Here is a 12477-nt window from a genome sequence, read left to right as displayed (position 1 = left end):
ATTCACACCTTTCCTGTAGGTGGGTGACCAAAACTGCACACAGTATTCCAAATTAGGCCTCTTATACAACTTCAACACAGCATCCCATCTCCTGTGCTCAGTACTTTGATTTATGAAAGCCAACTTGCCAAAAGCTTTCTTTATGAGATCTATCTACCTGTGACACCACTTTCAAAGAATTACGGATCTGAATTCACAGAGCTCTTTGTTCTACCACAAAATACAACACTTTGCACTTGTCTGCATTAAATTCCATCTGCCACTCTTCAGCCCATTTTTCCTGCTGACCCAGATCCCTCTGCATGCCTTGATAGCCTTCTTCACTGTCCTCTACATGATTAAAAAGAGGGCATGTCTTAGGCACTGCCGTTTGAAGATATCTTCAGCAGCAGGGAGTGTTGTGCCTATGATGGAGCTGGCTGACTTTACAACCATCTGCAGCCGTTTTTGATCCAGCCCATTGGAGTCTGCATGCCAAGCAGTGATGTAGCCAGTCAGAATGCTCTCCACAGTACATCTATAAGGAGTCTGTACATCCTTCCTGTGGTTTTCTCCAGATGCTCCACTTTCCTCCCGCAGTCCAAAGAAGTACCAGTTAGTAAGTTAATTGGTCATTGCAAATTGTTCCGTGATTAGGCTAGGGTTAAATTGGGGGGGGGGGGGGAGTTGCTGGGTGGTGCGACTCAAAGGGCTGGAAGGTCCTATTCTGTGCTGTATCTCAATAAATAAGTCTTAGAAATTTTCTAGATTTTTGTTGACATACCAAATTGCCTCAAACTTCAAATGAAGTGTAATGGCTGTCACACCTTTGTCATAATTGCATCAGTGTGTTGGGCCCTGATCTTCAGAGACATTGGTGCCCAGGAAATCCGCTCACCCTTTCCGCTGTTGATCCGTCAATAAGGACGGGTGTGTGTGCTCCCCTGTCTTTCCCTCCCTGAAGTCCACAGTCGGTTGGTTATTGTTGTTACACCACTCAACCAGCTGATCTGTCTCCCTGCTGTATGCCTCCACTTCATCATCTGAAATTCTGCCACCAAGAGTGGTGTCATTGGCGAATTTATAGATGGCATTTGACCCGTGCCTACCCACATAGCCAGGAGTGTAGAGAGAGTAGAGCAGTGGGCTAAGCACAGATCTTTGAGGTGCGCCTGTGTTGATCGCCAGCGAGGAGGTTGAAGGAATCTGGATTGAGTTGCAGAGGGAAGTACAGAGGCTCATTTTCACCTGGATGAAAATGTCTGTACCCTTACAAAAGCCAGGAAATCACACCCATCCATCACGATGGTCTCCTAAGTGCACCATTGTGTGTATGGGGTGTCTATAAAACAGGCATTTTAACCGGGGCTGGACTTGTAACAAAGCAATAGCAAAGTTATTATGTAGAAAAATGATCACTGCTCTGTGTAGGAAGAAAATATGAAGTCAGTTCTAAATGATTATTTCACACCTGTCATCATAAAATTGGTGTAAGTAATGATACTTATCTAGAAATGCATTGAAGAAAGATCTGGAAGATTCGCTTGTTAAAAAAGAACAGAAGTATAAATGATATTATATTAAACTAGATAAATGGAAAGACTTGAGAGGTTGTTTCAGTCAATATGGTATGTCTAACTAGTAATTGAATCTTTTGGAGTGATATCTAGGAAGGCTGATAAAAATAGCTTGTCCAGAGACTCTTTTGGTAAGGTGCTTGTCATGATCCCATTAACGAGTGTAAGACAAAGAGTGGTGGGGTGGGTGGCATGACTCAGATGTTTCTGAGAAAACCAAGAAAGTGATTGAGAACAAACAATGGGATGTTGAAATCGAATTTTTGAGGACTGGCTGCAATATAATTTAGTAAGAAGTAGATACAAGAGATTCAGCAGCTGCTGGAAATCTTGAGCAACACAGAAAATTGTAGTTCAACTTAGGGAGTCAGGAGGCATCTATCAAGGGGAATAACCCATTGAGACATTTTGCTGAGAGACTCTTCATCAGGAACAAAAAAATAGAAAGAAGTAGAGCGTGGTGTGGAATTTGCTAAATTCTGGATGAGCTCAGTCCTATGGCTGGTGCAGAACGAGGTGCCGTGTCCAGAAGTTTATCTGAAGATTCAAGTCAGGAAGTGACATGTGCGCAACGGAGAAGGTCCAGTATGTGTGTAAGACGTGATAATGTTACATAACTGGGAATAAACACTTACTGTGATGTGGAGACCAAAATGGTTAGAAATGTAACTTGGAATCTGATACTTAAAATCCCTAACATTTGGATTAAATAACAAATGGTAATGGAAAAAAATGTTAGGAAACAGAGGAAGCTATGCCATAACATAATGGAAACACCTGTTGCATCAGTCAAAAATGATATCCTCCCCTTCTACTACAATCTTACTCTTATTTTTCCCCTTTCTTGGCAGTCCTGAAGAAGGATCTCGTCCCAAAATGTTGACTGTTTATTCTTTTCCATGTCTCCAACCTGACCTGCTGAGTTCCTCCAACATTTAGTGTACGTTGCGATGAGAATGGTGGTGCTGAGAGACACTGGCTGTAATATATTCAAAAGGACTTTTATCATTGTTGAAGAGCAGGAAGCCAGAAAAAAAGATCTTGGTGGATTCAGGTGAAAAGAGAAACATTGCTGGAAATGCAATGTCAATAATTGAGTTGTCAAAAGGTGAGGACAATCTCGCTGAATTGGACAACAGAGAACAGACACTAGAAGAGAAACAAGAGGAGCTGACCTTGTAGGGACGACTTAAAAATTGCTGTGCTAAGTTCACCAACAATAATTTTAAGCTATTTTAGGTCTTTTGGAAACTCCTAGGGACAATCTATTCTGGTTTAATGAAGCGATGTTAACAGTTCCAAGTGTTATTAATAACATGTCCTCTTCTTCTAGCCCACAACCCACTGACACTGAAGGGACAGTGCAGTTTGATGGAGAAGGTTATGCAGGTGTTAGTCGACCAACTCGATGGAACCCAAATGTGTCAGCAATTGCTTTCAAATTTAGAACATTTTCTTCAGATGCACTTCTCATGTATCTTGCCACAAAAGATCTGGTAAATGTCATGTTGAATACATTCAAAACAAATCTTCCTCACTTCACATGATTGAGCAGAGTACTATTCATTATTTTTAAATGTTCCTTCACTTTGATAGCGAGATTTCATGAGTGTTGAACTGACTAACGGGCGAATAAAGGTCAGCTATGACCTAGGCTCAGGTACAGCTAATATCACCAGTACAGAACGTCACAATGATGGAAAATGGAAATCCTTCACATTATCAAGAATTCTGAAACAAGGTATTCTTTTTTGCAGTAATATTATTAATTTATGAATGAACATTGAGTGGATTGTATTATTAATCAAATATTTCCCATTTTGGCAGCAAATATTTCCATACATGATGTAATAACAAATAAAGAAGAACGCCTACACATGAACTCTCCTGGAACCAACTTTGGTCTCAATCTGAAAAATAATGACAAGATATATTTTGGTGGCCTGCCTATAATACAAAATTTAAGGTACAAGTTTCTGCAGTAATACAGTTTTAATAAATTCGTTTGCAGTTCCTTATGAATTATAGTTTAAATATATTTTAATTCGCACCTTCTGTGAGATCTGATTCCAGCACACATCACAAAATACCTATAACTAAAACAGAATAAAAGTCAGTAAGGCGATAACAAAAGCAAATCAACAATAAGGTTTTATTTCAGGATGTCTAGAGTTAAAAGGCGGATAAATGTGCTAAACTCTATATTGAATTTTGGTATATGTTACAATGGCGTAGTGGGCGCTGTTTATGGTATTAAAAGGATATTGAGGCACCATAAAAGAAAAATGCATTGATAAGGATGAAATTAGAACTCTGAAATAAGGAAAATCAAAGAATGCATAATCTGCTACTAGTGATCAGTTTATTTAAACACTGATTTTGGACATACAGAAAGCTGGATATGCATAGAAGGGAAAGAGAAATAAAGGGCTCTGTTCATTGTTATTGACGGAAGAAAGGGAGGAGGTCAAGTGGACTATTAAAAATAAGCACAGGCTATTTCGGCAAACAGGTCTGCCACTTCGGTGTGTGTCTGTATAGTTCTATTTGTAAATATATGAATTTGCTCTCTGAGCAATCTGATGGTTTTGTGATGAAGTTGGTAATCTAAAGATTACCTTGCAAAATCCGGTGGTGGTCTGGTTGTGGGTGAGCATCAGGAGAATAACAATGTGAAAGATGTACATAACAATGAGGTACAGAGAAAGAGTTTAATAGGCTCTGCCTTTCCATTCTCACACTTGGAATTTGGTTGCCAGAACCTCAAGGGCAATCCGGCTGGATTCTGAGGTGGGCCCAGGGAGTGCCAATAACAGAGATGAACAGGAGGAAATTTTTCCAGGCTCTCAGTGTTCATTCACCTCTGAACATTTACTCAATGAAGGTGGGGAATGGGCAGATAGATAGAGATAAACCAATCTCTGTGTCTGAAGGTAATCCAGGTAGATGCACTGCGTTGGTGTGCAATTTATACAAATGCTGACATATTGTTGTGAATGTGGACCCTCATTCGTCAGTAGTATACATCTGTAATTCCCACGATTTCGGCCTATGCTATGTTTGGTAGCTGTGAACTTGGATATTCCAGCACTCACTTCCATCTAATGAAGCTCCCCACGGGCTTGTGAAATCACTTCAATTAATATAATATCCAGTGCTTAGACCAGAAAACTCTGAAAACAGCAAGAGAGACCACATTAGTATAAGAGAGAAAAGCAGATTTTGTTTTCAGAAAATAACCTTCTGTCAGAATTCTACTCTGCAGTTTCTATAGACAACATAGGCACAAATTATGGAAAATGCACACCCATACTTATGAGTGAGAGAGCAAGTGAAGATCCTTATCAGGAGTTCATAGAGATATGCTAGCAAATCTCTGCAAGACACCGAGACTGGGGGTGTAGAGGACAGTGAAGAAGAGAGCTTGCAGCAGGATCTGGACCTGCTTGACAAATGGCAGATGGAATTTAATGCAGACAAGTGTGAGGTGATGCAATTCGGTAGGAACAACCAGGGTAAGTCTTACACAGTGAACGATAGGGCACTGAAGAGTGCTGGAGAAGAAAGGGATCTATATGCAGGTCTATAATTCATTGAGAGTGGTGACACAGGTAGATAAGGTCATAAAGAAAACTTTGGCTCATTGACCTTCATAAATCAAAGTACTGACTACAAGAGATGGATGTTATGCTGGTTGTATAAGATGTTGGTGAGGCCTAATTTGGAGTATTATGTGCAGTTTCAGTCACCTACCTACAGGAAAGATGTAAATAAGGTTGAGAGGGTATAGAGAAAACTTATAAGAATGTTGCTGGGAGTGGAGGACCTGAGTTATAAGGAAAGGTTGAATAGTCTAGGACTTTATTCCTTGGAGCATCGAAGATTAAGGGGAGATTTGACAGAGGTATACAAAATTATGAGGGTATAGATAGGATAAGTGTAAGCAAGTTTTTTCCAGTGAGGTTGGGTGGGACTACAACTAGAGGTCATAGTTTAAAGGTGAAAGGTTTAAGGGGAATATGCAAGCTTCATTTCAACTTTTAAGAGAAGTTTAGATAGGTACATGCATGATAGGGATATGGAGAGCTACGGTCCCAGTGCAGGTCTTTGGGAGTAAGCAGTTCAATTGGTTTGGCTCGGACTAGATGGGATGAAGGGCCAGTTTCTGTGCTCTACTTTTCCATGACTCTATATACAAAGTGCACACAAACACAATATTCCTACATTGATTATCCTAGTACACAGTCTGCTCTGCCATTCAGTAAGATCACAGTTAATCTTCAATATCTTTATAATTTTTCTCAATCCAGTAAATATCTAAAGATCTACCAATCACAGATCCCATGTCACTGTCTGGAATTTATCATAATTTTTTGTGTTTATTGCCAGTTTTTCAGCATTGACAGCATTTGGCACTTTCCACTATAAGTGGCAATAGCACGTAAGCTTCCTCCAGAGAGTAAATCTCCAAAGAGTTTTGCTAAAACGAACTCCCAGAATTATGTCTGCAACTCTCAACTCTATAGAAAAATTGCACTGACAAGATCTGTGGAATTCTGTGTACAGAGCAGTGGTAGTGCCTGTGTATGATAAGGTGCTACAGAGATAGAAAGTTTATCAAAGATATAAATACCCTGATACTATTGCTTTGTATAAAAGATTTAGTTCTGTGCTCTGTTGTGCCTGGGACACCTATAATGAATCTTTGAAACAATAGTAATTTTGCTTTTGTTTATGCAGTATGTTAAGGGAGGATTTTGTCATCAGTTTCTCTGTGAAAACTCTTTAATTTCAAAAGTAAGCTCAGAGTACATAGTAAACTCAAAGGATATTAACTGAATTAGAAATTATTTTTGTCAGTTTAATTATGAATAATTCTGTGTATGATGGTAATTCAGGTAGATGCATTGTATAGTGGAATGTGTAACTGGTAGATCTTCAGATACTTGCAGAATGGAGCAAAACTGTAGGCATTAAAGGTAAACTGTGATCTTACTGAATGGCAGAGCAAACTGTGAACTAGGATAATCCACGTAGGATCATTTGTATGGTGACTTCAGTGCAGCTGAAATGTTCCAAGATGCTTCAGAGGAACGTGCTGAACCAGATAATGAATGCCAAATACCAAGAGGGCAAATGAACAAATTGTTGGTCAGTGAATTAGACTTAAAGTAGTGGCTTCATGGAAAAAGAGACGGATAAAACAGCTAGGATTAGGGAGATAGTTCCAGAACGTAGGTTCTTGGCGGCCGAAAATCTAAGCACAAACAATAGAGCACTTGATTTAGCATGCAGACAGAATTAAAGTGGAGCAACACACACAAAATGCTGGAGGAACTCAGCAGGCCAGGCAGCGTCTATGGACAAAAGTACAGTCGACGTTTCAGGTGGAGAGTTGAAGTGGGGATATTGCAGAGTATTATTGGGCAGGAGGAGGTGGGGCATTGGAGAATTTTCAAAATGAGAATGAAGATTCTAAAACAGTTGATGCTTACCTGAGAGCCTGCATCAGCCAATAAGAACACTGATGATGAATGAATAGGACTTAGTGAGAGTCCTAAAGGTTTTGGATTACTTTAGGTTTTTGAGGAGTAGGCTAGTAAGTTAGGAAGGAATCTACTGGAAATTGCAAAGCCTTGAGGTATTGTTGAGAGTTTGGCCTCTTAGAACTTCAAAGATGAACACAGGACACCAAGATGTGGATCAGTTTCTGAGAGCTGCAGGTTGATAGGTGGAGTCAGCAACAAGGGAATGAAGTATGTGAAGTGGATCTAAAAAGATGGTGTCAGTCATCCCATTATTTAACTGGAGGAAATATCTGATCACTCCATACTGGCTAATAGTGAGCGTAGAGATAATGGAGGTATCAAGAGAGGTGCTGATGTTATGAAGCTGGGTTAAGAAGGATTATAAAAAACAACATACTGATGAAAAAGAATGAAGATTACTTTTATGCTAAGAACAAAAATCATCCTTGTTTCCCAAAGTACTATAATTGAGTCAGGCTATTGTAATGTTATAAGTATGATCAATATAGTATATTAACATCATCATTTTATTTTCCTTTTGTATTTATTTTATCCAGCATGAAGGCCAGGTAAACTGTGTTTCAATGCATGATATTTTTTAAAGTACATATGTTAATGTTGACATTTACGTCACTTAAATCCTTTGCAGTTTACTCCTCTATACATCTATCCGATCTGTGAAGCTGTGCTTCATGCCCTTTATGCCATAGCTGCAGGCTTTACGGCTGCTTGCCAATCAAACTGCTTCCTGCTGTATTGCTTTGGCAAACCGTGTACATCAAATGTTGTGATGCGCAGAATGCTTGTGCAAAACAGTGATGACGGTGTATTTAAACGGCGCGCTGCTACTCAGCTGGGAAGTTCTGTTGCTAAAAATCAATCTGATAAGAATGTATTATAGATATTTACCTAGCACGTGTATGACTCCTACCTTTACTTTGTAAGCTATGTGCCAGAGTGAAGATCTGATGTAGGTGTAAACTGCAACATCCGTGCCAGCGTAGGGCTCCATAGGAATTGGCTGGTTTGCTGATGTCATGTGGAATACCTGAACTGGACTGTTATGCTGAACTCATGCTTAATGGCATGGAAGATTTTCTGAGTTTTCGACAAGCCAGTAATGCCATTCGGAGTGCTGATCGCTCTGTTCATGGGTCACAGAGACTTGTAGAGTTTCCTTATAGAGCCTGGAGCTATAACAAGAGCCTACATTGATGAAATGCACTTTACATGGTAAAATGTGTGAAGGCTTGTCAAAGGACAGAATTTTGCATAATGCCCTTTATTATGCAAAATTGGAGGCGGCATGGCAGCATACTGGTTAACGTAATCCATTCAAGCGCCAGCAACATGGGTTCAATTCTGCCGCTGTCTGTAAGGAGTTTCTGTGTTCTCCCCAAGATCTTGTGGGTTTCTTCCAGTTGCTCCAGTTTCCTCCCACATTCCAAGGACGTATGGATTAGTAGGTTAATTGTCTCATGGGTGTGATTAGGTGGTGCAGGCTAGTTGGACCAGAAGGGCCCGTAACCAGATCATGTTAAAGACTTTAGAGGTACGTGCTGTACCTCTAAACCTAAATCTAAATGCTGATAGAGAAGAGACAGAGACATTTAGAGAGTAAATCTGAAAAGCACAGAACCAAGACAAGTACCTGTGATATAGCACTCTTGCTTCTCCAGGCCCACAAAAGAACAACACCTGGCCCTTTCTTCTGAGCAACCCACTAGCACCATCCAGAGAATTCTACGCGATATAGAATAATAAACTTTTGGGTGAGAAGTTAGACATCCATCTCTAGATGTATCTTATCACTCAGAACTCCTCCAGAAGTGGCATAGATACTATCCTAACCAACACTTTCTACAAATTGATATCAAAGCTGATTATCTAGATTCTTAAACATTTTATGCCATGGACCCCTTTGGCAGTTCACTGAACCCTTCTCAGAATAATGTACTTAAATGTATATGATAAAATACCTAGGATTACAAAAGAAACCAATTACATTGAAAAACGGTGATCAAAATATTTTAAAAAAGCGAATTTGTGGTATAGTAATATATATGCTTCTTTATTAATGCATTAAATAACAAGACCTATACATTTAAAATATAGGCAAGTTAAAATTAAATGTTACTCTTTCAAGACTTATCAGTGTGAAGGATTTTATAACTTGAATAAGAACATTAAACTGTGGGCTGGTCTTTGACAAAGCAACAAGCATGTCATGCTGGACATCCATTCAATTTTAATTTTTTTTTGTTTTAATGGTTACAATAATATGATATGAAAGCATCTGTGATTTCTATTGGTGACAAAGTCACGGGTACTGCAAATACTACTACTGTGGTATGTTGCCTACATTCATAATCCAGCAGCTGCCTGTAAGGAGTTTGTACGTTTTCCCCCTGACCACAGAGGTTTCCTCAAGGTGTTCTGGTTTCCTCCATAGTCCAAGGAAGTACCAGAGGGTAGGTTAATTGGTCACTGGTAAATTGTCCCATGATTAGGCGAGGATTAAATCTGTGGATTGCTGAGCGGCAGGGCCTGTTCTGCTCTGTATCTCAATAAATAAGTAAAATAAATAAGTAAATATTTGAAGGAAATGCTAAGTTTCAGTAGGAGGTTAGTAAAAATGAAGATGTAAATATTTTCCCATCCATGTTCATGGACCTTTTGGAATCTATCCACAGATCCCCGGTTAAGAATCCCTGATCTAGATGGTATCACTTAGCTAGTTGTGGGAGCCTACTCTGGACAAGTTGGCTACCTCATTTCCTTTGTTACAACACTTCATCAATGACTATAAATCACTTTGGCCTGACCTAAAGAGCCAAATGATGCTATGTTGACAAGAAATATTTGTTGAATTTTTAGAATTGTTTCCTGTTACCATATGTTGCTACTTTATCCCTTCAATGACTTTATTATGTCTATAAGTCGATCAAGCACTGGGGAAAAGAACTGTAGTAACAAAATGTTCTTACCTATTATAGGCCTGAAGTCAATGTGAAGAAATATAGTGGGTGTCTCCGAGATATAGAGATCTCACAGTCACCATACAATTTATTAAGTGGCACAGATTACCTGGGCTTGACAAAAGGCTGCACATTAGAGGTTAGTTATGTAAAATGTGCAATATTGTATTTTTGCGTTATTTTGTTTGTTTTCAAGTACTTGATTTGTAGCTCTGTGGTGACCCGGAACTGTGAGTGACTTTCAGTTGTACTCTCTTTTTGGACAGAACGTCTACACCGTGAGCTTCCATAAGCCTGGATTTGTCGAGCTTCAGCCACACTCACTGAATGTTGGCACTGAAATATCGCTGTCCTTCAGCACGAAAAATGAGACTGGAATGATACTTTATGGAAGTGGAAAGGCTTCAGCTCAGTTTGGGAGAAAACGCCGCCAAACAGGACAGGTTTTGCAAACGTTTTTCTCTTGTTTGTTGCAACATTTAATCATCTGTAAGATTTTTTGTTGATACTAAATCATCCCTGAAATCATTACGTGTTGAGCCAGTGAAGATAATAGAACTTCAAAATGTAACACATTGAAAAGCTTTTCCCTATTTTCTAGTTTATTGAATACAATTTCAAAATAATCTTGTTGCTTTATGTTTAATTGATTTTAAAATAGTATCAAGGATACCTATTATTGTTAACAGGAGATACTTCGCTAAATCAGAAAAATAGAGGGCTCTGGGTAAGCCTAGGTAATTTCTGTAGTAAGTACATGTTCGGTACAGCATTGTGGGCTGAAGGGCTTGTATTGTGCTCTAGGTTTTTTATGTTTCTATGTTAAATCAGGTTTAGTTTGAATTTTGTTCATGCTGGCTATGCTGAAAGTCTGTGTTCAAACTCTGTGCTTTATAATTACAGGTTTATTATAAAGTTTTCCTGAACAGAGGGCGCTTGGAAGTGCATCTGGCCACTGGAACTCGTGAACATCGGCGCGTTACTGTCAAACCAGAAGCAGGAGTGTTCAGTGATGGAAAGGAACATAGTGTTAGACTGCATAGATCTAAGGGGTATGGCAGTACATAAATTATTTGACAATAACTTTGTTTTTATCCTAGTAGTCCTGTCATCAATATCGAATAGGCCAGATACATTGAACTCACAGTTAAATAGTTATATATCACAGCAGTGCTTGAAATGAAAGAATTGCAGTCACAGTTATCTGGGTAAAATGGATAGATGGCTCCATCCCTCACATGCATTCTACACTGGAGTCATAGACCCAAAAATAGGAACAGAAGCAACTTCTCACCAAATGCTGCTAATATTTCCATCAACAGTGACTACATTTCAGAGAAAAAAAAACCATGAGGCACATGGAAGCATTGTATTCTTGTGAAACGTGCTGCATAAATCAGAGTCTGCCTTTCTTTTAACCCTAAACCATCTATTAGTGGAGGTCACTGCATGCTCCTAGCGTTTCCATGTTGTCTAAAATGTGTTTCCAGTGCTCTTCTAATTGGTTACCGTATATAATGGATCACATCCAGATCATTGCTACGTTTCTCTTATACTATAGCAATTCCCCAGTTTTATTCATGTTTGAGCAGACTTGGTGTGTCAGCAAAGAGACTTGCAAATTTCTACAGATGTACCGTGGGGAGCGTTCTAACTGGCTGCATCGCCATCTGGTATGGGGGAGCTATTGCACAGAATCAAAGTAAGCTGTAGAGAGTTGTAAACTTAAGTCAGCTCCAGCTTGGGCACTAGCCTTCATAGTATTCATGGAATCTCCAAGGTGGGAAGCCTCAAAAAGTCACCATCTATCATTAAGGACCTCCATCACCCAGGACATGGGCTGTTCTCATGCTACCATCAGGAAGGAGGTGTAGGAGCCTGAAGGCATACACTCAATGATTCAAGAACAGCTTCTTCCCCTCTGCCATTTGATTTCTGAATGGACATTGAACCCATGAACACGATGAACACTACCTCACTACCTCATATATATCTCAGCTAACTGTGACATTACACTAATGCGTCCCAACAGATGCTGAACTTAAAGTGAAAATAATGTGGTGATGGCTTCAGTTGGGAGAGTTGATGAATTCGATAGTGCTAACAAAGGCTGGGAGGTGTATATCGAGAGGGTGGAACTGTACTATAATGCAAACAATGTGAAGGAACAAAAGAAAGCCCCTGAATTTCTTCGCTTAATGGGACCAAGTACGTACAATCTCTTACACAACTTAGTAACCCCCTGCAAAGCCAACAAGCAAGACGTTCAATTTCAATTGTTACAATTTTACAAAATCACTTGAGCCCTAAACTGCTGGAAATAGTTGAGAGATTTTGATTTTACAATAGGAACCAGGCAAAAGATGAAAACATTTCTGAACACATTGCAGAACTGCGCAAACTTCCCCAGTTCTG

General features: G+C 39.4%; 1 protein-coding gene across 2 annotated transcripts in view; it reads left to right on the top strand.

Annotated features, from left to right (window-relative positions):
- The window catches only part of lama2 (laminin, alpha 2), a 374730-nt gene that overhangs the window by 335647 nt on the left and 26606 nt on the right, over positions 1-12477 (top strand). For both annotated transcript variants that reach the window (XM_073057306.1, XM_073057305.1), the window contains exons 49-54: positions 2890-3052; positions 3153-3297; positions 3384-3522; positions 10081-10201; positions 10329-10505; positions 10966-11114. In XM_073057306.1, coding sequence (XP_072913407.1) covers positions 2890-3052; positions 3153-3297; positions 3384-3522; positions 10081-10201; positions 10329-10505; positions 10966-11114 — 894 coding nt within the window. The remainder of the gene's footprint in view (positions 1-2889; positions 3053-3152; positions 3298-3383; positions 3523-10080; positions 10202-10328; positions 10506-10965; positions 11115-12477) is intronic.

This window comes from Hemitrygon akajei, chromosome 9 (assembly GCF_048418815.1).
Source record: "Hemitrygon akajei chromosome 9, sHemAka1.3, whole genome shotgun sequence".
Lineage (NCBI taxonomy): Eukaryota > Metazoa > Chordata > Chondrichthyes > Myliobatiformes > Dasyatidae > Hemitrygon > Hemitrygon akajei.
This window is presented reverse-complemented; position numbering and strand designations above follow the sequence as displayed.